General features: G+C 35.8%; 1 protein-coding gene across 2 annotated transcripts in view; it reads left to right on the top strand.

The window, feature by feature from the left end:
• Uck (Uridine-cytidine kinase) overlaps positions 1 to 27,801 on the top strand; it is a 426,265-nt gene that overhangs the window by 321,041 nt on the left and 77,423 nt on the right. Inside the window, exon 7 of one of the 2 annotated variants that reach the window (XM_067151421.2) lies at positions 11,855 to 12,157. The exons of the other annotated variant lie outside the window; for it this stretch is intronic. Coding sequence (XP_067007522.1) covers positions 11,855 to 11,961 — 107 coding nt within the window. The 3' untranslated portion in view covers positions 11,962 to 12,157. Of the gene's footprint in view, positions 1 to 11,854; positions 12,158 to 27,801 lie in introns of those variants that run through there. 2 annotated transcript variants of the gene reach the window in all.

Raw genomic sequence — 27,801 nt, 5'->3', positions numbered from 1 at the left:
CTGGGACAGAACTTTAATTAAGGCTACAGTTGCTTCTTTCCCATTCTTAGCCCTGTCCTATCCCCATTGTCACCATAAGACCTCTCTATGTCAGTGCGACATTAAAAAGGAGTAAGTGTAGTTCCTGAACCTTGAACAAAGACACACTGTTTGCTAATTTCACGTATGTACTTATCGAGGATTTGATTTAAAATGTTCATTGTTTGTGATAGACAGACTGGGCTGTAATTAATGCATTCTGCAAGATAAATATGGGGACAGTAATGCTCTCAGCCCATTAATTTTGCACATGATGCCATTGAAAAATGTCTTCAATCAGTGGATGGCAGTGTGTTGCAATTCTTAGATTTCAGAAATCGATGTCTATTCATTGGGTCCTGGTGTTTTGTTGTTCATCATGCTATTGTGATGCAGGAGACAGGACGAACGGTTAGTATTCCATCCACAATATGTTAATGTGGGAATTCCACGTTTGAAATTTCTTTGAAATGCTGTCACCAGCTTTCCAATATTTTTCTGCATAACTTGCAATGTATGGCCATTTTTGTCATCGATGCACATGTAGTGATAGGAATCAGTCAAGGGATGTTCCACCATTCAACACTTTATATAAAATGTGTCATTTATACCTTTCATAAATAAAGACTAGTTTCAGTTCTCTTGTAATCTTCATCAGTTCAATAAATACATACCACGAACCTGTTACGCAGGCGTAGCAGGGGGAGAGGTGATACTCCCACGTGGCGCGTCCCAGGTGGCGGATAGGGGGGTCCTAACCGGCTTGCCGGCGGACTTGAGGGAAATAAAATACCTCTCGCGGACCAAACACACACCCCCTGTGGGTGGGGGAGGCTGACGAATAATACACCCACGGTATCCCCTGCCTGTCGTGAGAGGCGACTAAAAGGGGCGACCAAGGGTTGATTGTATTAGAACCATGAAATTACTTGTGATTAGTACCACCACGCGGAGAACACCAAGGGTTGCTTTTACTTGTGCGTAATACCACTACATTGGGTACGAAATTGGTTTGTGATCAGTAGCACACAGGAGGACCGCGCGGTCGGCTTTTGCAGTACCTGTGATTAGTACCACCATATGAGCAGGACTATGGGATGATAGCTACCATGGTTCTGCCTTGCCTATGATTAGTACCCACTATATGAGGAACACTACGGGATAGGGAGAGGTCCCTGTGGTTAGTACTCTTATGTGATGAACACCATAGGTTTGCGTTTCCTGTAAATGGCGCCGCAAAGTGAGAAAAGCATAGATCTGTATTATGTCGAATTTCATAAGCTCTGAGTAGTACAATAATGTGTGGAATGCCGCAAGTCTCTGCTACTTTTGATTAGTACCGCAACAGAACAAATACCATGGTTCTATTTTGATAGCGATCAGTACCGTAATGAGGGGCGGATAACTGCGATTTAGGACCCCCTTTTGACTGCACGCATAATCGATTCCGTGTTATGCTATAGCAGTAGTCCCTTGGTCAGTAATACGATATTGTCACGTCTGTTTATGTGAATGTGAGACATTGCGGGTCGCAACCACTGATTGTTTTAAATTCATGTCCATCCATTCATTCTTCGTTCTCACGTTTTTGAATTCTGGTCAGTGGAGGATTTTAGATTTTTAATGTCATTCCATTTTGTCTCATTTCGTACCATTAGGGGCCGATGACCTAGATGTTAGGCCCCTTTAAACAACAATCATCAATCATCATCAATAAATACATAAATCAGAAAAGGTCAGGGCTAACACTCATTTTCAATGGAATATGCCTTAAAAATACACTTAAAATAGTAACATGAGTTGTATGTCATAAAAATACATTGAATTTTAAATTTCTTAGAGGCCAAGTCACAATAAATAAGTCAAACGTCAACACAAAAATGAAAGTTACAGGTAAATTATGGCACACTAGTGCTCAATGCATTGCCCGTATGCAGGCTTTTGCCTGGCAGTAGATGCCTTTTTCTCCTTCCTTGGTACCCATGACCCGCCAGCGCAGTTATCACCACCACACTAAGGGTCAGCAACAAATGCGCCGGCCAGTACCCCTCTCTAAGCCGGTAGGAATTAAGTTAGAAATACCAACCACAAAGTTAAAAACAAACACAAAACTGGTACTTAGCAATCAATAGGCTCCATTAAAACCCAGAGGACATGGAGAAAATTTACTTGTTTCAGCGTTGAATTACTCAAGACTATGAAAGAAAACTCAACTTTCAACCAAATGAGAATATTATTTCAAGAAAGAGAAAAGAAAAGCATGAAAAACCAAAATGGTCATCGTCCCATAAAAGAAAACAGTAAACAAATGAGGTGAATTGAAAACAATAAATAATAAGTTTATAGCTTAAAAACATGGGTCCATTTTACTTGACTTAAGTAAAATAAAATAAAATAAAAGGTTTTAAACCTTAGGATTAATCATTAATAAACAACCTTCCAGTGAAAATTTTCGTAAGTGAGCATTCTCAAAAGCATTGAATTTTAGCCGATCAAAATTAACTACCTGAGGCTCGAATAATTTCCAAATTATGGAAAGCATATAGGAAAAGCAGAAAATAGATAAATATGAGAGAATGAAAAGAATTGGGAAATGCTTCACAGGAGCAAAGTTTATAAATAGTGATAAATCACACGACCAACTCCCGAAACCAACAGGGCCACTACCCACTTCAGAAAAAAACAATCATTGCCATAGTAACGAATACACACGCAAGCAAAAAGCTAAACAACCAATCGCGGACAAAGACCACAACAAAGATCAGAAACATGAAATAAACAAATGAAAATCAAAACATTGAATTGCTAGAAAAACAGAATATAAGGCGAGTTTAAAAGACAAAATAAATTAAAGGAAACTAGAATTTTCATGCCCCTGCAGATCCGCACGTAGTTTTTAAACCACTATAGGCGAAAATATTAATTTAAATTTACATCATCAAGTATAGTCTTTAACAGGTGAAAAATGATAGCTAGAAAATTAACACATTTCCTGTTTCGAAAACATAATATATCTATCAATTTAGCATATTTCTTGAATAAATTTCACGTCAATCAGTTCACTACGTTTACAATATTATTAAACATTCAATAGTCGCCACCTGAAAGAAGTTAATCCCAAAACACCAGCGTCCTGCAGCCAGGCCCATTGCGCAGCACTTCAAACCCACGGGCTCTGGCAGCCCAGCCCATGCAGTGCCGTTCTCTTCTGACGCGGCCGCGTACTGGCCCACAGCACTGGTTTCATACAGCCCACCGCAGTCCACCCCACTGGGTGGGCTCAGTAGAATAATCTTGAGTACTTCTCCACAATAACATGTGTGCCGTGCACAACGAAATGTTCACATCACACTACTATTCGGATCACTCACTCTACGAATTCCCATGCACTAATAACATATTTCAAAGTAGGCTAATCGCGTTTTGAAATTAAACGGTAGAGATTTCTCCTGCACTGTAATTATTTAAAACAAACAGAAACTTTATTATAAACTAATATTCGTCTGCAATTGACCTCAAGTTAACTGAAAATGAATCTAAATAACATGAAGCATATTCATAAGACTTCATTCGCATTTACCTCACAATAAAAATAAAATACAAACTGAAATGACATGCAATATGCCAACAACAAGAACAAACCTGAACATAGCTTTTACTTAGTGTGCATAGTTTATTGATCATTGCTAATGGTAGTGGAATGGAATTACTGTAAATGAAAAGAAGAGCATCAACATTGTCTGGTTGTAGAAGAGACTGTCGTGCATTGAGAATGAAGCCCGCTGAATTGAAATTTCTCTCTAAAGCTGAACTTGATGCTTACATACATAATACTTTCTTAGCGATCTGGTGAAATTTTGGATAGTTTTGTTCATTTGTTCTCCAATAGGACGCTTTAAATATCTTTCCAGCTCATCTGTTGGAATAGAAGCATCATGAATGTCAGTCCACGAAGAAAACTTCATTACATTGGCAGGTTGTGACATAGTCATGGAGTTTGATGACATGGAAACATTAGAACGCTCATCATTCAAGCACACCTCGTTCATCATAAGTTTTCTTTATCTAATCATAAAAAGACAAAATCAGTCCGACTCTTTTAATCTATACTAATATAATAAAGAGAGAGTGCGAATTTTGTTAGTTTGTGTATATCTGGAGGGTAATCTCAGAAACTACTGGACCGAGTCTAAAAATCCTTTTTCTAATATAAATATACATTATCCCTGAGGGACATGGGCTGTATTTTATTTTCAAAACAATTCGAGATGGGGAGCGATGGGGGAGATACAAAAATAGTAGGCTAATATAGGCGAAATATCGAATTTGTCGTGGAAGGATGAGGCAAAGCTCATTTTAAGCCCCTTGATGCAAAGAACAAAACTCGGTAAGCCCTATGGGCAGGAAAACCATGTTTTAAGATCCTAAAACCAACCGTTATGGAGATATTGGATCCACACTACCCCTGCTCGTGGAACCGAATAAAGAAATGAACGGCCGTAACCATGGCAACGTCAGCTCCAGGATTCTACAGCAGCGAGATTGTGCATGTACGTTTGGCATAGCTGCCAACCAAAATTTGTACACATAATCCCTGGGCATATCTACAGTATATACGGACATGAAGTGGTATTTATAATCTCTTTTAAAAATAAAGAGACATGTATTATTTTGCTTTCAGAAAAAACACTTGGTGGGTGGGGTAAAAAGCACTGAAATGTGGGTTGGAGTGATTTTATAAGATGACCATATCTACAGTATATCTCAAACACTTAACATGTTATAGATATGAAAATTGATATTTTTAATATTTAAAAAAAAGCAGGTATTATTTTGTTTTTGGAAAAAACCACTTAATGTGGGGGTAAAATGGACTGAAAAGGGGGTTGAATTATTTTTATTAGGGTACTGATATCTGAAAAACTGACGTTGTTACAGACGTAAAAATTGGTACTTAGTCTGCTTTAAAAAGAAAGAAATACCTATTCTTTTGGTTTCGAAAAATCCACTTAAGGGGGGATGAAAGGACTGAAATATGATTTGAATAATTTGTATGAGGATACTTATATCTAAAAAACCTAAAGATGTTGCAAACGTGAAAATGAGTATTTGAAATCACCTTAAAAAAAAAAACACTCATTTTTTGGGGGGGGGGTAAAATCAACTTCATTTGGGGGGGGGGGGGAAATGGGTGTTGAATTATTTTCATTGGGATACAAATATCTCAAAAACTGAAGGTGTTACAGTTGTGGTAATTGGTATTTGGAAGCTCCTTTCTAAATGAACACATATTTTTCTGTTTTCGGAAAAACCACTTAACGGACTGAAAAGAATTGAAAAAGCAGGTGAATTTTTAAAATGAGTACCGGTATATCTGCAGTGTATGTCAAAAACTTTACATGTTACAGACATGGAACTTGGTACTTGGAATGTCCTTTAAAAAGAAAGAAACATGTCTTTTTTTTGTTTTCGGAAAATCCACTTAGGTGGGGGTGGAGGAAGGGCTGATAATGGGGTTGAATTACTTTTATGCGGATATTTATATCTCAAAACCTGAAGATGTTACAGATGTGGAAATATGTATTTGGAATCTCCTTTAAAAATAAAGAAACTTTTTTTCTTTTACTTGAGAGAAGACATTCTCACATGTACAGTTCTATGTTGCATGGTCATCTTAGCCCCACAAGGCAATACCACAAACGTGAAACGTGGTTTACAAAGAGTTTCTGGGGTAAATGAAACTCAATTTTTCAGTGAGGTTTTATACTTTCAGGATTTTCAGATAATGTTTTAGTGCAGTACCGAGGAACGATTACTTTTATCAAATTACAAAATCCACGCGAGAAGCTGCGGGTAACTGCTAGTGTGTACACTGCAGACGTACAGCATACAAAATGAGCATCTTTCTCATCAGCGTCAACTGCAGGCTTGAATACCAACTAAATACGACTTTTAAGTTTAGGTTCCGGTTCAGAAGTCTTGTATTGTGTGGTTTCTATTTTTTTTTTTTACTTCACATTGTTTTGCCACAGTTTCTTTTCTTTTGGAACTACAGTCCACATTCGTTTCCGATAACAGGATAGACAGAGAAGTCAAATTGAAAATCACAGCAAAGTTGATCGTCTCCACTCGATCGTAATGCAACACACTCCGCTGACACGCAGTACACTGTACACATTGAAGCAGTCAGCCCATAGAATTACCACAGCGCTGTCCTTGGCTCACCACGTACGAATGACGTAGCACTGCCCAGACCGGCCCGTGCGATGACGTCATGGGCTTCGTATGTTCGAACCTTTCAAAGCCCATTGTGGTCTATTGCCGAAGCAGCTCATGGACTGGGCCACTCTGCAGGACTCTGCAAAGCACTTTAAATCAGACTGATTTTCTTGTAGTTATTTTCCCAGACGAATTTGTAGTGCAAGATCACAGAAGGTAAGTTACAGAAATTTGAAGAACTTACGTTGGTAAATCCAGTGCTCAGCAAGAATGGGTCAGACCGTCTTATACTTACAAATGAATTCATTTTCCAAGTCACAGTAATATAGTGAAACCATACCAGTAGGACGATGTTAAATGAAAATTAAAATAAGGTTTAAAACCCATGATTCAAGACCCTCATCCTGGGTCTATATTCCAATCGGATGCTAGCATCTTGAGAGACCTCCAAACACATCCCACACGCCATGGCTTCCACTCACGAAGTCAAGTCACATCATGGCTGGTCTTTGCTCCCAAACGCAGTGACCGCGCTCTGATTGGTCGAAGAGCAGTAGGAGGGGTGACCTGTTTAGATTGCTAGCGCAAGATCGCAGCACTCTGCAGAAGGCGTAGGAAACGACAATTTCAATTAATTCATATATGTATGAAGCCTTAGAGGACTTCTGCTTTCAATCCACGGACGGAAATATAATTAACATGGGATGAGCAATTCCAAGATCACTTGTTGTACGGAAGAAACCACGTATATTAAAAGTTTAAATTAAAAGAATTTCCGCGGCAAGATAGCCAGTTCTAAATTGTTTTTGGCAAGGGCCATAAATGTTTTATTCCGTAACACCCAACTGATTATATAAGCCTTGGTAATGTTTGGCTTCTGCTTTGGTAGTGGCTTTCTTGGTCCTTCTCTTCACAACTGTGGACCTTTCCTGATTTTCATTGGTCTTATACATGTACCATGTCTTGTATGCAGCTTTCTTTCCTCTTGCAGTTTGCTACACAGTGTCCATGGTTGCTTGTTGTTGGTATAACATTGCCCAGATTTTGTGGTATCCAAAGTCAGTTTTGCAACAGTTTGGTTGGAGCTTCGGAAAGCAGTCCATACAGCGTCAGTTGATGTGACAGAGTAAAATATGACTCTGTCTGCAGTTTTTGTTACTTGATTAGGTAGTTCCCATCATTTGATAATTTCTCAATTAGTTGCATTTCTTCTCCAAGTCCTACTTTTTCTTGTATTTGTGCTGACAGCAAGTAAATTGTGCTGTGGTGTCAAGCATTCAGACAGTATGACTTTTATGTTATTGGGGGTAATATCTCGTTGTCACACTAATAAAAGAGTTGCTTTGGCTTTTGTGGTTACTGCTGGCATAGGTGACAAGGTGATTTCTTTTTTTCTAAAAGTCAGCATCTGTCTTTGCTACATGTGCCGTATCCATTGTTTCCATGACATCTGTAGTCATCTTGAATCCTTCCAACATGATCATTTAGGTTACCACAGGATAACAAAAATTATTCTTGCAGTATCATGGCAAATAGTCATGAAATTTGGTCCAAAATTGTTCCTTCTCTTCCTCATCACACCCAATTTGTGGAGAATACTCTGAGCAAATTTGTGCTTGGTGGTTCATGATTTTGATATGGCAGGCTTAAGCCAATAGATGCAATGCTCACTTCATGCCGCTTGAGCATTTCAGCCAGCCAGTCCGGTAAATGTGCCAATATTGTGTGGCATGTGAAAGGCTTTTGATTTTTTTTTTTTTTTTTTTTTTTTTTTTTTTTTTTTTTTTTTTTTTTTTTTTAGATAGCTTATTTAGGCAAGTTTAGTATAAAACAGTTGCTTCCCTTTTCCATTTGCCACTCTGGTCAGGCGAGGCCAACACGCATCATCTCCAGGGGACGCTGTAGCATTATACAACAAAATAGCATTGTGATCCGTTTTTGCTATCGTTGACTTCAAAAAATTATATATATACATTGAAATATTTTATTGAGGATTTAGTTTTTTAAGGGTCTTTTATACATAGGAGAAAATAAATGGAGCTCTGGAACAATGGAAATTACTTTCTTACAAAGATTCCAAAATATGGTCATCAGCAGGCCGATATGTGAGGATGCATTGTATGAAGATGTGAAGTTTGTCTTTGTCTTTTCATATTTCCATGTTTGTGTCCTTGTCTCTCCTTACAATTGCTTCCTCTTCCTACCCTCTCCTTGCGTGTATTTCTCTATATGTTCCTATCTTAATGTTTTATTTTATTTAAACTACAAATACACGATCATAATAAGGTAAGTGGTAGCAGAGTAATGCATATATAGAGTTGTTATAGTACATTTTAATCCCACAAATCAAACCAACAGGTTTAGACAAAATCTTGCCAAAATTCAGCTTTAAGAGAACAGGTGAAGAGTCTGGTATGAAAAATCAAGTGTTATTGTAATATTTAAGTAGAGCACAGAATATATCTAATACATCCGAAGCACAGAGTCCCAAAAGTTGGATTTGAGAATTTGGAAGTTAATATAGTACCTTGTATACATATTACGGAGGGCTGAGGGGGGGGGCAGTCGCTCCTTCCCACTTTGTGGGGGAAAAAAAATTAAATATTTATTCCATTTCAGCCACCTAAAACTAGGAATTATTGTTATTTAATACCTAATTCTTTCAGTATTAAGAGAAGGCGGAAATACGCACAAAATGTCATTAGACGCAGCTAACCGCTTCCTCATCGCCACAGCAAGTAGTGGATAGTCGCGCAGCAGCGCGTAGAAGCATAATTAGTATCTGATGGCACAAAATCTTAGTTGCGCACATGTGAGAGTTTTATTTTTTAGTATTGAATAAAAATCTCAAAAAACTATTACTGCCACATGTAAGTTGGTAAACTGTCAACTTTTACTTCTCCATCAAAATTCACTCAAACAGCGTAAAAAACGTACCATTTGTAGCTACTTTGTTTCAATTTAATTTTTTACCGCCGGGCTGAGTGGCTCAGACAGTTAGGGCGCTGGCCTTCTAACCCCAACTTGGCAGGTTCGATCCTGGCTCAGTCCGGTGGTATTTGAAGGTGTTCAAATACGACAGCCCCATGTCGGTAGATTTACTGGCACGTAAAAGAACTCCTGCGGGACTAAATTCCGGCACCTTGGCGTCTCCGAAGACCTTAAAAAGTAGTTAGTGGGACGTAAAACAAATATTATTATTATTATTATTATTATTATTATTATTATTATTATTATTATTATTCATTTTCTACCCCCATGCCCCATGTACTTGTTTTCTATAAATTTCTGTGCCTCCCCACTTCTAATTCCCAATCGCCGCTACTGTTGAAATGAAATGGCGTATGGCTTTTAGTGCCGGGAGTATCCGAGGAGAAGTTCGGCTCGCCAGATGCAGGTCTTTTGATTTGACTCCCATAGGTTACCTGTGCGTTGATGAGGATGAAATGATAAAAACGTACACATACACCCAGCCCCCATGTCAGCGAAATTAACCAATGATGGTTAAAATTCCCAACCTCTCTGGGAATCGAACTCGGGACTCTCGTGACCAAAGGCCAGCACGCTAACCATTTAGCCATGGAGCCAAACTGCGCTACTGTTAATAACAGGGAACAAATCAAGTATCTAACATGAGAAGTAAATTATCTGTGTATTGAGCAAACTTAAAGTGATGCATCATCGATGTAATATAGTGTAAAAGAAAATTGTAACTGTATGGAAAACAATGAGTAGTCCGGTATGAGAAGCATCAGAAGGTATATTCATTTCAAGAAAACAAAATTGTTGTTTTGATCTCCCTGTAAACTCCCAGTCAAATCAGTGATTTTTCAAATGTAAGTTTCCTGAAAGGTAATGGCAAACTAAAAGCCCTTCAGATTATTATGCCTGAAACATGAGTAATGCTATGAAGGATTTCCTTAAGTGTAGGCCTTACAAAAGCACAGACATCTAGTCTTTAGTTATGTAGCAACAGCACTGTGGGCATGTGTCTCCTAAAGGTTATAAAACTTCTGCATTTACAGACCACTAAGACTTTGGTTCTGTGCAGTCTGTCTTTGATAACCTGCTTTATAGTAAAAAGTAAGGTGCAGTAATAGAGTTAGATATTAGATTTCAGTTAGTTTCAGTTATGTACATTTTCCTCCTAAAAACTACAGAAAATAAAAACAACATTCATGCTTCTCAGTAAAGCCCATACCATTCTGTGATTTTCAAATTGTATATATCCTAAACACTATTCCTAAAGTGGTAGATTATCAATACATTTCTCTATAAAAAAGAAAGAGCTCCAATGCACTCACCAAATATGACCTTAAACTTAATAATTTTGTTTATATCAATATAATGGACTGTGTAGTCCTCAGAAATCTAACAGGATTGAGGGCAGAAGGAAGAATGGTATACCAGATGTGGGAAATTTGGTTCATTTTTCTGAAAGCAGTTTTGCTTTAGGTTGTTCTTTGAAAGAAATAATTCCAAGTTGATCATTATAGAATTTCAGGTAAAAATTGACTACACAGACAGGTTTTTGAAAGTTTCTGTTTCTGGAATTAACGTGACAGAACACTTCTAGGGCTCAAGGAGGTGCAGGATTATTCTCAGTGTATCTTAAAATCATTCCATAGTTTATTTTATTTATGTGTAAGATTCTCAGTTTTGTTTCCTTTAAATTTTAATAGAAAACCTTGTTGCCCTTGTTGTAGTAGGAACAACATTGTCATGCCAATGTGAAAGCTAATATTCTCTAATGCTTTGACTCTGAACATATGGCTATTGCCACTCACTTATGGATAAACCACTAAATTAAAAAGAAAAAAAAGGGAAAGTACCTGGAAGTCATATCAGCTAAGTAATTTGTTGTGAATGGATAGACCAGTGTGACAAAATTTGCTATTAATATTTCTGTTAGGGAAGAAGAAAAAAATGCCCTCAGAAGGCCTCTGTATCTCTTCACCTAATTGTAGGTACTAGTATTATGTATTTTGTTTAAATTATTATAGATAATCTGCCCAAATAGAATCGCCCGCATGAATGTAGTCTTCTTCATATTGTCAGTACTTGTGCTGATATGTCAGACTGAGATTGCTGTATTTAATAGGAAAGATGGCTTGGCTTTGACTGTCCTACTCCTTCTTTAAAGGTTAAGTGTGTGTATTTTCTCTTCAGTTCATCCTTGTCAGATTATTAGGGACCTTTTTGTATTTTATTTTGTAGAAACATGTGTAGTAGTTTTGTAATCTTTTGAGAACCCTTGCTAAGTACATTGCAAAGAAACCTACATTGTTTGTCCTCTGATAACAGCAGTATCCTTTCTCTTCTTAATCTTCTTCTCTTTCATAATAATCTATCCATTGTGTATATTAATATGTTAACTACAGAGGTATAAATCTCTCCGTTGCTAATATAATTACTCCAAACAGCCAAATTATGTCATCCTTTGATTAGTTTTCTTGTTTTTTATTCTCCTTTATTGAGAGAACTGTTGTTTTTTGTTACACTTAATTGAATATTTTAAAATGCCTTTTTCCCCTCAAATTTCCATACCTGATCAACTACTAACCTTCCCCAGCAGCAAGGTATTTCTAATGTGCTGCTTTGCTTGTTTGCCTTCCAGTGGCCATTGATCTGATTGTCCACCACATCTGGGACATTTTGCACGGGAAGGTGAACCACAAGGCCCAGCGCCGTGCTAGCTCAGGCTCGGACACACTTAGTCGGTAGATAACTTGAGACGAGATATTAAAATACTGCAGTTTGTTTTCCCCCAGGAAGGTTCCACTAAAACAAAACAGAAAAATACTTTGTATGATCTTTTAATGTAATTTTGCTAATTAAAGTTTACAGTAACAATGATCTTGGCACCAAGTAACCCACCGAAATACCACTTATTAAATGAGAAATTTCAAAGTTAGTGGAACCTTACTGGTTTCTTACACAGTATAATATCTCCTCTACTTTCCAATAAACAATTCATAAATGTCATCTCCCGCACATACCAGTTATGTAGCTCAGTTGAAACAACTGTGTGTGAAACTGCATTTTTTGTGTGTGAATGTTTATGTAACTGTGGGAGTATATTTATTTGTACCCCACATTAGACATTCAAGTTTTTGAACTTGTATTTTCAATTTGGATGTGAGAGAAATAGAACACTATTCATACTGTAGTAAAATATGTATTTAGAATAGGATATGATTGTGCACAGCGTATACTTGAGATTATGCTGCTGTTCAGAAATCAAATCAGTAATACTATTTTCTCTCTCGTAGTGATCGTTTGTTGGAAGAGCATGAATGAAAGTAAGAGAATGAGGTGATTTTTTCCTTCTTCAAGAATGTAGGAAAAAGAGTTATTCCTTCATAGAATATGAGAGCCTGCAGGTCAAAGATCTTAGAGCTCAGGAAAGAATAATAAACTGTAAAGCATTTTTATCAGCCAGTTAGTAAGACATTCCTTTTAATGCATTGTATGTGAATGTCATTTGAACAAAAATGAAATATTCACTACAATCATTTCTTTTTCTTCCTTCAGCAAAAGGTTATTTGGGTGAGCTTGTTCAGTAAAATCATGAAAGGCAAATTTAAACTATTTAAACCATTTTAGCATGGCTATAGAAATCTAATAAGAATAGAGACAGGTTGAACAGAGAAGATGAAAAACGGAAACCTGTCACAAAAATGAGGAAACTATGCTAGACTCAACCATTTACACTGTGGTTGCTTCCGTTTTATCTCAAGTTATGGAATATTAGAATAGAAGGGCTTTGAGAAAAAGAGGAGCCAAACCTAATTTTATTCAGGATGTTGCCAAGAATGTTTCTGATGGTACAGTTTCTTGAAAGTTACATTGCTTACATATAAAAACCTTTTTTAAAACAATATTTTCATAATTGAAATCTGCTTGTCAGATTTTTAAAAAATGTACATATCGTATATGAGAAACGTTTTTAATGTTAAGTTTACTCTACTACCCCAGCCCGCCTTTCCCTCTGAATGTTCTTCGTTTATCAGGCAATTTGGGTTATTGGTAACTCTGTTCTACCTCATTTTTTATATGTATAACCTCCATGTTTGCATAGTTTTAGTTATTTTAAAAGATAGATGAAACCTCTTGATTTTCTAGAAAACTGTGAAGTGAATCAAAACTTCACATATTCTTAAAGTATTGGTCTAGAATTCACTATAAGCTGCCATAATATGTCCTATTAACTCAGGACCTAGGGATAGGAAAATCTCATACTCTTATGTCACCTGTGTTCTCAATTTGAGGATAGTTCTATAAATTACTCTGTGGTTACTATGGTTATTAGCCCTATAAACCTGCTAACATTATGTATTCTTGGGCAGAGACAGACCGAGTGGCTCAGACAATAGAACATTGACTTACTGGGTGGTTTGGATCCTGGCTCAGTCCAGTGATATTTGAAAGTACTTAGTTATGCCAGTCTTATGTCAGTAGATTTATCAGCATGTGAAAGAACTCTGGCAGGACACACTATCTGACACCTCCAGCATCTCTAAAATTCATACAGTTATAAACAAGTATGTCACTGAGGTTGGTAAATTATTTGCTGAGGGGAACGAGTATTACATAAATGTGTAACTTAGGAAGTGATAAACTCTTTGCTACAATTATTGGTTCATTCTCTTCTGTAGGTTATTTTAAAGCATTGAGTTTTTAAAAATATTAGTTTATGGAGCATAAAACCAATAACATATTATTATTATTATTATTATTATTATTATTATTATTATTATTATTATTATTATTATTATTATTATTATGTGGATATTTCATTTTTCCTCTCTGATTTTGCATTTATGGTGTACAACATTCCTACAGGTATGTCAGACTGTTAAATAAGCAGTCCTCTTTCTAGCTAAAAATTTAGAATAAAGGGTGTTCTTTATAACTGTACTGTAGTAACATAATGATAATAACCGAAAAATGTCCCATACTTGTTCTTCATGTTATGCTCTGTAGTCCAGCCTTAACTTTGTTTCAGTTAGGGCCTCACAGCTCTGAACTTTGTTTTCTTAACCTCTCACTTCTCTAGCAAGCAGTCCCATGCTGGTTGATGAAAGGAACAAAGAAATTTTTAAAATGGAGAAAGAAGCATGAAATGTTTAGTCTTACTGTATTTATTATTAAGTTGAAAGAAGATACATGATGGTTCAGCCTTTCAATACTATTAAAACAAGAAATGTAAGTTTTACATTCCTACTTAATTATAATTGGTACCGGTTTCGACCAGTATTCTTGGTCATCATCAGCCGATCACAAATAAGTATAAAAGATAATGCCCAGGTAAATAAAATGTGAAGTTTAAATAATTCTGTGAGATGCTGTTTGTGAAGCACTAAAGCACTTTAGGGAGCACTGTGTGTTGAAATTTCAGCCAATCACAAATAAGTATAAAAGATGATTCTCAGGTAAACAAAATGTGAAGCTTAAATAATTCTGTCAGATGCTGTTTATGAAGCACTGTAACACTTTAGGGAGCACTGTGTGTTGAAATTTCAATGTTATGAAAAAGTCTAGAATCAGATACGTATTTTTCAGTTGCAGTTCATGAGGCACTGTATAATTTTAGGGGTCAGCACTGCATGTCGATAGTTCCGAAAATCTTGAAGTCGTAGATCAGATATGAAAATTTGTATGGAGCAAGTTCTTGAAGAGTAGCAAGACATGTGCCGATCGGCACTGTGCTTCCAAAAGTTTGTGGAAATCTGATGAAAAAATTTAAAAAGTTCAAGTATCAAGCCTTTCAATGCTAATATGAGTGAAATAGTACAATATAGTTGTATATTATTTGTCGAAAGAAATATATCCAAGTTAAAGAAATTCGTATGTATTTATCCCACCATGGACACATTATACAAACAGCTCTTAACTGATATCACAGCTATTTTCCTTTTGTGTGCTTCTCACTGTCTATCACTGTTGTAGATACTTGAATTCCCAAGTGAAATAATAACTGTTATTGTTTTTTTCAGCTTATGGGTCCTTCCTTCCTTCCTTCCTTCCTTCCTTCCTTCCTTCCTTCCTTCCTTCCTTCCTTCCTTCCTTCCTTCAGTCCTAATAGGTTTGTATAAATTGTTAAATAACAGCAGCATGGGAGGGGGGATAAAATTATGCCATTTATCATAGGTAACTGTGAAATTTTAACCTTCAGCACTTAAGCATTATGAAAAGTTGAGGCTCTCCACGGTTTCTTGAGAGGAATGTAAAAAAGAGAATATTAAATTTTGTGTGGAAGTAAAAACTCGGAAATTACTTCAGGCTGGATGCACAGTAATAGAGAAGGCAAGAACAGTTCTGGAGTGGATTTTGAACAAAGCTGAAGTAGACCACCTGACTATTTATAACAGAAGATTTGTAACACAAAATGAGTGAACTGGAATGGAGTTAGGTTGTGTTTAAAAGCATAAAGAACCTTCATGTAATCCCATAATATGGATCTGACAGATTTATTGAAGAGGCATTATGCTGAAGAAATCAGCTGCTGTTAGTAATAGTATATGAGCCTAAATGACTTCATAATTCATTGATCTTATAGGTGTTGAAACTTTCTAAAAGCATCCCATCTGATGTAAAGGATTAGCCATTATTTCTCCAAAGATTTTGTCATTAAAAGCTGACCTCCCCAGGTAATCTGAACATATTACCATGACAAAAATAAAATAAAAACCTTCAAATGTGCACTAGTAATTGATTATTTGCTCAAAATATTAGTCCTTTTGTGTTTAATAATTGCCCTTAGTACTGTGGTAAATGAGATCGTACATAGTAGATCTAAGTAGAAATCTCCTATCTCAAATCTATTTGCACAATATTCCTGCAAAATAGTACGATGGGCAACTACACACTCTGATATTTATAGACTACTAGGAAGAATTTCTGAAATTTTCCACTGTAGATATCTGAGCAGTTAAACTGCAATTGCTGTACCTCCCTCATTACTTACAACATCTGTTTGGATTAAGCTTAATCCATAGGTACACTAACGTTTGTAAAATGTGCTTGGCCAGATAGTTTTTTGCAAGTTCTTTCATTTTGCACCGACACAGATAGGTCTTATAGCGACGATGGGACAGGAAAGGGCTAGAAGTGGAAAGGAAGTGGCCATGGCCTTAATTAAGGTACAGCCCCAGCATTTGTCTGGTGTGAAAATGGGAAACCACGGAAAACCATCTTCAGGGTTGCCGACAGTGCCGACAGTGGGTTTTGAACCTATTATCACCCGAATATTGGATACTGGCAGCACTTAAGCTACTGCAGCTATTGAGCTCGGTGCCAGATAGTTTGACCTGTGAGAAGTGCTACTTTCATCAGTTATATATTAAGAGAATTAGTAATTTGGTGTTCTGTTCTTTTGGAATCTTTTTTTTCACTCCTTCCTAAGCAATAAGATCTTCATGCACTTACTTTTTATACAATAGATCTTATATGGATTCGTTGTTGACAAGACCTCAGGGCCAAAGAATTTATCTAGCATCACTGTACGTATTTTTGTGATCTATACACAATTTTTTTTTTTCCGTTGAATTTTAGTTATTATTTTGTTGTTTGTAAAGAACATTGTAGTTTTCATTTCTGATGCTTATTGAAACTCTCCTCTTTGCTCAGTCATGGTAGTTAGGTTATCATCAAGAATTAATTCTGTTTCTTCTTGTTCAGGATATGATTTTAAGGCAGTTTTAGGCAAACATAGAGAACAAAAAACTTCATGATGATTCTGTATTGACTTATTTGTAAGAATTGAAACCAAGAGAAAACATAATGAATTCTTAAAATTTAATTAATACTAAAAATATCTGCATCAGATGTTCCTGGTTCTGTCAGTATCTTAAATAAACCGTATATTTTAACACCTTGTAAATAAACCGTATGTTTTAACACAATATATGCATGTATTTGGGTGTTATTTACTGAAGTTTGAGCTGCTGAAAAATAATCATTGTCACTCGCTTAGCCATTGCTTTTTTCTATCCATAAACAAAAAATTGTAGGAAATATGTATTTCCTTTGATAGTTATGTAGATAGCAACATAATGTCTTCTCAGACATGATGTTTACAGTTGAAGATAAATGTTATTTTCTTGAGATCTAATAGTGCCGTTATGACCATCTAGAGTAGTAAGACATTTTTCTTTTGAATCTAATTTCATAAGTAGGTATATTTTGTCCACATATGTGGTTGTTAGGTCTGTGCCATTTCTAACCTAATGTCCTCTTGCTTGGACAAAATAAAAATTACATTTGGAATTATGTTCAGAATTAGGTGTAAGTATATTGTCTGCCTCTTCATCAACAAATTCTAGGTCCGACCTTGTGTCTCTAGGAAGAACAGACTCACAGATCTGCTGTTTAGCAATTTTCATCTTAAAATAATGAATGTTGGTTTGCTTAACCCTTTGTTTACTGACGGGACTCGCCTTTTAAAAATTGCCGCAGGAACTGCATATTACCTGGAAACTCAATGAGACTTCTGAGTCATCCTTAGAAATAGTTTTAGATTGTGGTTAGTGGTGGCAGCATCGATCACACATGATATATAGCAGCTATCTGACTGAAATGTGTGGCACTACTCAATAGTAGTAAAGGCATTTCAGTGAATGCTGGAATGCAAAAAAAAAAAAAATTAAAAAATTTAATAGCATTTCTACTGATCAAATGGCAAGCTAACATTTTTCCCCCCACTAATGGAATGCCTAAACTTACAAATTATTCTTTATAAACTTAGTCTTTACATAGCATTGTGCATTTCTGGTGTTATGAAATATTAGGGACTTCAAAGTACCATCAGGTACCAGAGAGAACAATTAGTGGTTGAGGTTATGTTTGAAATTTGCTAACTACATTAGTATTCCCAGGGTGATGGACATCCTATTCATGGTAAATAGCATCAGTGCCAAATACAAATTACAGTGGAACTTTGGATTACGAGCATAATTCGTTCCGGCAACATGCTTGTAATCCAAAGCGCTCGTATATCAAAGCAAGTTTTCCCATAAGAAACAATTGAAATGTGGATGATTCATCCACAACACAAAAATATTTATTCGCATACCATTTCTAAAACAAAATATGACAAAGAACAAATCAAAGTGCACTTTACCTTACCATTGAATCATTGTTGGTGTGAGGAAGACGAGAGATGACATGAGAAAATCACTGTGTAGCACGAATTTCATGAACGGAATCACTGCTATCTGTTGGCTCATTGGAATCGTTTTCTTTTCGTGTAACTTTAACGAGGAACCTGTCCAGTGACAATGCCTCTTTTTGAGGATTTCACAAAAATGTGACATTGCATTGTCATTGAACTGATTCATCGCTTGCACTGCTACAGCCTTATTCGGGTGGTGTTTCTTTACAAAATTTTGCACTGTTTCCCACATGTTGCACTTCTCCTGAATCTCAGTTGAAATGAGAGGTTCCATTGACTTTTCCTCCTCCTCTTCCCCGGGCGAGATCTTCTCCATAACCTTCTCCTGTTCTTCGCGATGCAGATCCATCAGTTCGTTCGTGGTCAGTTACTGGCTATATTCTTCCACCAGCTCTTGAATGTCCACGTCATTCACCTCCAGCCCCATAATCTTCCCTAAGGACACAATTTCATCAACAATCGGCAGCTCACTGTCACCAACAATCCCCTCAAAGTCACATCCAAGAACACAGTCAGGCCACAGCTTTCCCCAAGCGGAAGTGAGAGTTCTCTTGGTGACTCCATCCCCGCCTTTATCAATGATCTTCAGGCAGTTCACGATGGGGAAATTATTTCTCCCAAACTCACAGAGGGTAAGGTTTCTTCCTTCGGTCACTTCGAAGCATCGCTGAAATAGTGCTTTGGTAAATAGCTTCTTGAAGTTCGAAATAACTTGCTGATCTATAGGCTGGAGAGGTGTTGGCAGGAAGGAACTTACCCTTAACAAACTTGAATTCCTCCAGTAAGTCATCCTCAAGGCCTCAAAGCCTGGAGAATGAGCAGGAGCATTGTCCATAACCAGCAAGACTTTGAGGGGGAGATTATTTTTTGAAAGGTATTTCTTCACTACAGGACCAAAGACCACGTTCATCCATTCAACAAAGGCACAGGGGAGGAGAAAATGTAGGTACACGTGATGCTCGTATTGCGGAACCTCACTCGCTTATCAAGTTACAATTTGTTTAAAATGTTTGCTCGTCTTGCAAAACACTCGTAGACCAAGTTACTCGCATTCCGAGGTTTCACTGTAATTTTTAGCTTTATTGCAGCTGTTGAGTGTCTAGAAATAGATGTTTATTACCACTCTAACGAAGTCCGCAGCAAATATCCTTTCTTACTTTTCATTATTATGGTTCTCTGCAGAAAATACCTCAAAGTAACTGATATAGGATATGAGGTGGAAAATATACCTGAGGAAATAGGTACTCCTAGTGAATTTAGCAATGATAGTGAGGAGGTGTTTTCTGTAGAGACCCATAATGCTGAAAAGCAAGAAAAGATTTTTACTGTAGACTTGATAAGAATAGCAATCTATATCTAATCAATCAGCTGCTGGAATAAGGCTAAATAATTACCACTATAGTTACTAGTACTGTTACTACCACAGTCAGATAATAATAATAATAATAATAATAATAATAATAATAATAATAATAATAATAATAATAATAATGGCACGTGGCCTTAGCAGAGGGCTGGTGCAAGTCTTTCGAGTTGACGCACTATAGGTGACCTGCGCGTCCACGGGTAGGGCCCTACCTAAGATGAATTCTAATGATGAAGATGGCATAAATACCCAAGCCAGAGGAAGTGGAAGTTAAAATCCCCAACCTGGTCGGGAATTGAACTTGGAACCCTTTTGACCACCGGCTAGCATGCTGACCCTTTAGTCATGGAGCTGGACATCACGGTCAGATGAAATTTATTAATTTTTAGGCTTACATTCATTTTTTACTACCATGATATTGAAGTAGTTTATTATTCATATGCACCTTGAAAATATCCCATCAATCCTGTTGGGACTTGGTAGTCCCAAGTTACATTTAGGCCCAAATTAGTAATATTTTGCATATTTATGGTTTCATACATGTATCTAAATCTACATATCAGTAAACTGTATTAAAATTTGTGTTCAGAAGAAAATAAAATTGATTAATTCAGTAAACAAAGGATTAATTTATATAGAACCAGGCAAGCTGTACAAAGGGCTGTGTAAGTATAAGTGTAATCCTGCTGTGGTATGTAGCATCTCCGCCCTTTACATACAAGATGTAGCTTCTACCAGGAATTGTATAGGACATAGGCTGCTCTATCATTAGTTCAGTTAAAAGGCCCTAACAGGGTTGGAGAATGTTAGTAATTAGTAAGGTTAAATAAAGGCAAGCTGCAAGAACATACCTTAAATAAAATTGTTGGAAAATTGGAATTATTTTGATATCCAGAGATTGAATATAGGGCAAATGTTTCTTAAAGTGAACGAATGTGAGAAAGAAGTCAAAAGGTTACCAGAATTATATAGGAATCATTTCTTGAGCATTAACTGGGTTACAGCTTAAATATGGTAACCAAACAAAAAGAGTAAGGATAACAGTATTTCTTCTGATGTGCCTTTAGTAAAGAATGGGATGCCCAAGATGATGCTTTTCAAAATTACTGCTCCCCTTACACTCCAGTAGTAGAGTGAAAATAGCTTGTTCAATTATCATTTTTGGAAATAAGTACACTTGACCTTTCCATCAATTGTTAGAACACATACAGTCTCATCATTCGCTCTCTTAGTCATTCTCCTGGTGTATATAATGTCAATTCATATTCTACTCATACTGTCAGTCCTTTTGAGAAAATTGCCTGATTGTACGAAAGTATATTTTGAAGATAAAACTGAAGTGTACACTCATTAATTGGCAGTAGTTTCTCCTGAGCTACATAAATGAACGGTGTATAAATGCACTCAATGTTAGTTGAAAACTTGTTGAAGTCATTGTGGAGTATAACCCTGCAGGTTATAATATGATATGTCAATTTATAACATGTTCAGTTGTTAATGAACAAAGCAAAATATGAAGCAAAATAATGCTATATATTGCTATTAGTTATTTGTGTAACTATATGAACTGCTTAACTATAGAAACCTTTTGATGTGTTATGCTTGGGCCTTTTCTACATTGTATCTGCTAACTTCTGTTAATTTTCCCAACTTCATTATTTACTAGAACTGTGCATTTATAATGATTTTATGTTATTAGACTGAAATTGTTTTTAAGAATATAAGATATTAAATTGTGTACCAAGGAACTAATCTTACATTCCTTACAAGAAATTGTCTACTTTCACATTGTGTTTTAAAGTTAATGCCATTTCACTACGATTTTCATTCATAAATTGTATTAAATTATTTCAAGTTCAGTAGTGTTTCTCATGGTCTACGACTTTCTTTTTCCTTCCGATATTTCTGTTCACAAAATGACTATCTCCATCATAGTTTGCCAATATGAATATTATAATCACAATTTTTCAAATAAATGTTTTAGTGGTACCGTATGTCATGAGATACAATTTTAGGCCCATGTATGCAGTATCAGTATTTTACCCTGGATTATTGATTTGTGTTTTTTGGTATATTTATGTATTCCAGGTTAACTTTTCATCCTTTATAGTTGGAAAATGTGTATAAATGTTGGTGCGATAGTGGAAAGCTATTGAGCTAAAAACAGTGTTCTAAATGCACAAACTTTTGCCCAGACTTCCAGATATTTTACAGGAATTTTATATAGTATTGTTTTATCTCCATATGTTTTAGCTGTGAAAGCATGTCTTCCTTCACCCATTGTAACGTTTACCTCCATATAAGAAATTATTTGTAGTTATCTTAAGCCAAAATTAACAGTTTGTGAATTTATGAAACGTAAATGCTTTTCTATTTATTCAGGCAAATCCATTTCAGCAGGGCACTTTATTTGATCAGTTAGTCAGAAATGTTGCATCTCCATTTTAAATGGTTATTTGATGTTTTCCAATAATTTCTACATAATTAATTTATTTTAATTTTTGACTGCGCATTTACTTTGTTGACCCAACTAACAAAAAAAGACAAGGCAAAACAACCATGTGGCCTTAATATTAGGCTCCTTATAACCATACTGTTTGATCATAAACACAGTCTCAGGACTTTACTAATTCAATTTTGTAAAATTGAATTTATACAATGTCACACTTATTTAACCCTAGTAGGAAGTTTCTTTAGTGGCCATGAGAAAAGGCATACACCTCTTTATGATCACACTTTAAAATTATTAACATTCAGCTGGTGATGCAGATTTCATATTAGCCCATTGATTTTCAAATATGAATACTACTGAACTATCTCCTCTCTTAATACAGATTACCTAGAAATATGCGCAGGTATTGTAAAGATCAACAGAAGGCCTAATGTTCTTGATTCATGGGTTGCTTTTATGAAAGGCAATAAATGTAGACTACATATAATACCCACAGCTCTTGAATGGTGTTGCTTTCTGCTCTCTCATTCTTCTTGTTTGAGCTCTTATGTTATAGTGGAAGCCATTTCCTTTCAGTTTTGACTCAGTCAGTTTATAATTCTTCAGTCCCTCAAAACCAATATATGTACATCAATTACTCTCAGATTCCATGATTGATTTGCTTGGGTTTTTGTCACATTAAAATTGGATATCCTCAAATTGATCCTATTAAAATTTCATGAAAATTGGTTCGGAAGTTTATATTGAATCACTAATAATCATTGTTAGTTTCGACAGACTGAAAAACCTTACATTGTAAATTGACCTGTTGTCAATTGTTCTTTTCCAGCTGAATGGTATTAGCTTTTAAAAGATAATATTGTCTTAATGACCATTTTTAACAGACTTCAAGAAAAAGGTGGTGGTTTTTAATTTGGGGTGCATATATTTTAAACTGTGTGTACACTGATTACTCTGAGATTTCATGATTGATTTGTGTGATTTGTTTCCTAATTAAATTGATCCCATTAAAATTTTGTGAAAATCAGTTCAGTAGTTTTTAATATATCAACAATCTCAATATTTGTCTCCCCCATAGACCAACAAATTGCATAATAAATTACTCCTAGACCAGGTACCCATGGTTACGTGAACGGAACAATGATATACTGTAAGTTCATTGGTATGAAGGCGATAGCTGACGTATTGAGTCTGTAATCTGCTGAGCGTGATGATAGTACGTCAGCCTCCTTCAATGTACGTACACCGATTAGTCTGAGATTCTGCATATCAATTCACGGGGTTCTTTTTATTTTAATTGAAAGGGGATACACTCGAATTGGTTGCATGAAAATTTCATGAAAATCTCTAGATTGATAACTGCTCTCTCTCTCTAAAGCTGTTCCCTGAAGTTTGAGGACAGTAACAACCTAGCTGAGGATCAATAACAGCATTCATCTCTTCATATCATCATAGCCTTCTAATCACATTGAAGTACTGTCCATTTTTTTTTTCCTTTCTTTTTTCTCCCCCCTTGCAATGCCCATAACACCATTTACAACAAGGAGGAGGTTCTCATTTCAGTGCGTATGTACGTATATTTTTAATATATGTACATCGATCACTCAGAGATTCTGCAATCAATTTCTGTGATTCTTTTTTAATTGAAAAGAGGGTCCTCTCTTGATTCCATTAAAATTTCATTAGTTGTGTAATTTTGTTATTAAATCAACAATAATCTCAATATTTGCTTCTCTCATAGACAGTGGCAACACCATCTCTAACGTCAGATTTGTATGGGGAGTTAGTATGAGATGACATACAAGGTTTTAAGAATAATACCTGCATACATGGTGTCAACCTGCTCACTTACTTTTATGAGACATGGATTTCAGTAATGTACATTTAAGTAAATTAGAAATTACTTAGAACCAAACAAATTATTAACTAGGCCACATGACGGTAAAGCGTTGGCTGAAATGTAAACACTGAGACAACAGTAAACATTCACAATCATGGGCCTGATCGTTCCTTATCATATATATATTAAAAGTTTTTATGAAAACTAAAGTCAGTCAGTCCAGCCATTCTATCCGGTCAATTTCCTTCATTCTTTTTTTAATTGAAAGGTATTCATGCACATATTTGTCATCAGATACTATAAATCACTTAACTTCTGCCTTCTTCAAATTATTTGATTTTTTCAATTTTTTGTCTCTTTGAGGCAATCATATCTTTGGTTCTAATTGAGGTACAGAGTTTCTTTTGGCCTAAGAACACTCAGCGGATCAAGCTCTTTCATTTCAGCTCATAACTATTCAAATTGGTTGATTCTGAGGAAAGTTACGAGTGCACGTTCAATTTGACGTTTCATTTCTTCAACATTTTTTCTCATTGAAGCAATCATATCTTTCGTTCTAATTGAGATATGCAGTTCGTTTTGGTCTAAAAACACTCGGTGGATCAAGCGCTTTCTTTTGAGGCAATAACGACTTAAATTGGTAGATTCTGATAAAATTTATGAGTACATTTGTCTCCATGACGAAGATCTTTGAAGGACTTTTTAACAGTTCGGCGCGTAGTGTTGTTCCAAGGATCGTTTAATTCGATTTGTTTGTGTGATGTATTTTCAAGTGTTCTGTTGACATAATATTACATTCTATTACCACGGCAGATCATGTGCTTTATTTCATTAACTCGAAACTTTGCAAATACATCCGCGAGGATAGTAACGAACAACACCATACTTTGTACATAAACTTGGTAGTTTATGAAACCACCTAATAGGGAAATAAGTTTCTAAAATAGTATGCATGGACTATTATATGATCAGGGAATCGATTTCTGCATGTAAACTACTAAAACACACACACACACACACACACAAAAAGAAAGGAAATATCAGCAAAGAAATACAAACTGCCTTCAAAGTAATACCATACAAAAAAATATATTGAGGAAGCCACTAAAAAGTCAATGTACTTTATTTTTTAACTCTTGTAACTATCAATAGCATAGCAAAGCAAAGCAAAGCAAAGCAAAGCAAAGCAAAGCAAAGTCACCTCCATACAGGCCATGAAGGCCCTTGGAGGAGTTAAAGGTAAAGGCTTCTACCATTGTTAACCTCGGCACCTTATGGGGTAGAGTGGTTAGCTCTACGCCCGGCCGCCTTTGTCCCCAGGAATTAACCTGGTACTCATTTTTGGTGTAGGCTGAGTGAACCTCAGGGCCATATGCACCTCTGGAAGTGGAAATCTCGTTTCTTAAATTTTACGACTTCCTGACGGGGATTCGAACCCACGTCCTTCCGGGCGAACCGAGCACCCCTTTACCACCTCGGCCAGGCACCCCCTAACTATCAATAGATTGTGATAATTACTCTACTCCTTTATTTTATATGTGTAATATCATATATTATTTTTATTAACAGCATCATCGTCACTAATACCTAAAATGTATTATGATTTCTTCATGAACAGCTATCTTTCAAAGTCAGCGCCAATTTTTACTGTAGAAGTACCTAATCAATGTACCTAATTAAAATAAAATCAACAATTGAAATTACAGCATAAATGTGTTAAAAACTATTAACTTTTGCTATTAAGATAGTTTTTAACATTAAGTATTAAGTTTTTTATATCTGAGAAATGCTAAATGTTGAAAAACAATTGCAATTCCAAAAAATAACATTTTCAACAACTGCTTTCAATGATATGGGCCCTCACATGAGGTCTCTCGGGTTTCTTACTCGCTAAAATTGACTTCTGTTATTAAGTCAATACGGACCATTGGTGGCCATCATGGTCAAGCTTATAGATACTAATATGGACTTCGATGGAGGGGGTGATGTTAACAAGTCACTAGATCTTTAAACAGTTTATGTTTAATTCATAATATTTGGTCTAGATTAGGTTATTACAGCTTGATGTAAAGATTGGTGTTGACTTCAAAAGATATCTGTTCATAAAGTAATCATAATAAACTTTGGGAGTTGATGATGATGATGATGATACGATATTGAACATACAAAATAACTCAGTAGTGTAGTTATTACAATCTATTGATAGCTATGAGCTTTATAGAAATGATTTTTTTACTTTGTAATGGCTTCTGCAATAGATGTTTCTTGTGGTATTTAAGTACGTTTTTTGTTGTTGTTGTTGTTGAACATTTTTACTAAGTAAGGAATTTGAGTTAGAGCTTCATACTTTCTTTATTAATTCTATTATGATGTGCTAATTATCTAGAGGTTACACAACCTAAACACAAACTAGGGAGTGATGATATGGCATGTATTTTCTTCCATGTCAGTAAATCACATTAATGCTACATATTTTATCGACAGTACACTTCTTATTCTTAGACTCTTCACAGAATGGTGTCCTTAAAACTAACAAAACAAAGACATTCTTCCTTGTGCTTATATAAATTTTGACTATGAAATTTACATGACAAGTTGTTAGAATCATTCCATATTGACGGTTTTCACTTTACAAAGGAAAAAATTAAAATAAAATTTATTGAGTTAGGAGGATACATTTAATTTTTTCCTTTGTAAAATGAAATTTACATCGCTATTGATTTAAAGCAAGTAACAGAAATTAGTCGGTATAAATCTTGAATGTTGTTGATTAATGGTACTTTTTAATGTAATAAATTACAGGGCCCTGTCCCTGCACCCCTGCATATTTTAGCTTTGCAGAGTACTCTTCGTTTTTAGAGGTAATTAGCCTTGATAAGAGTTCTTCGTTTTCGTACATGATGACCAGAACTTATCCTGTACACACTACTACCTTGTTCAAGTTTAATTAGAATAGTGGTCTGGATTCTTGTGACTAGCTCCGTGCAAGCCCAGTGGATGTGGCAAAGAGTGTGTGTGTGGAAGGAGGCATAGAAGAAGCACTCAAGGCCAGGCTAGTTGATATGAAGAAAATATATATATAAAATGGAGAAAAGCGATTTTCTCCTTTTAAATACTATAGCACAGGAACTGACAACCTAGGTGCTTAATTGATCTGCTGTGAAATTCTCACATTTTCAAATGATCTACCTTTTAAGCAATTATCATCCAACATTATTTTGAAAAGTTGATCTAACCTAGGTGCTTAATTGATCTGCTGTGAAATTCTCACATTTTCAAATGATCTACCTTTTAACCAATTATCATCCAACATTATTTTGAAAAGTTGATCTATGCAACAGTAAGAATGCTGTAGACAATTAATTTACAATATATGTATGGAAAATAAATTGTTCAGCAAATAGCTACAAAACTGTAAGAGTTCCCGAACACCTTTCTACATAGTATGAAAATTGGCAGGGATTTTCTCAACAATATCCTTTATGTTAGGTGAATAACTGGTAACACCGAGTTGAGTACACAGTTCCAAAGTTCACCACTTAATGTAGTTCTGGATTTATTTTAAAGAGGTCTTCAGATGAAATACGTCCGTCAGTAAAGTTTTTGCGGAATAACAAGACCAACATTTCGTAGGTTCTGAAAAACTTTCCACAAACAGAATGGATAAATATGACAGTTGGGATGTAGTACAGCCGCACTATAACATAGGCACACAAGAGAAATACGTTTTT

This window comes from Anabrus simplex, chromosome 1 (assembly GCF_040414725.1).
Source record: "Anabrus simplex isolate iqAnaSimp1 chromosome 1, ASM4041472v1, whole genome shotgun sequence".
Taxonomy (NCBI): domain Eukaryota; kingdom Metazoa; phylum Arthropoda; class Insecta; order Orthoptera; family Tettigoniidae; genus Anabrus; species Anabrus simplex.
The sequence above is the reverse complement of the archived record's forward strand: the minus strand, read 5'-3'. Positions and strand labels throughout refer to the sequence as shown.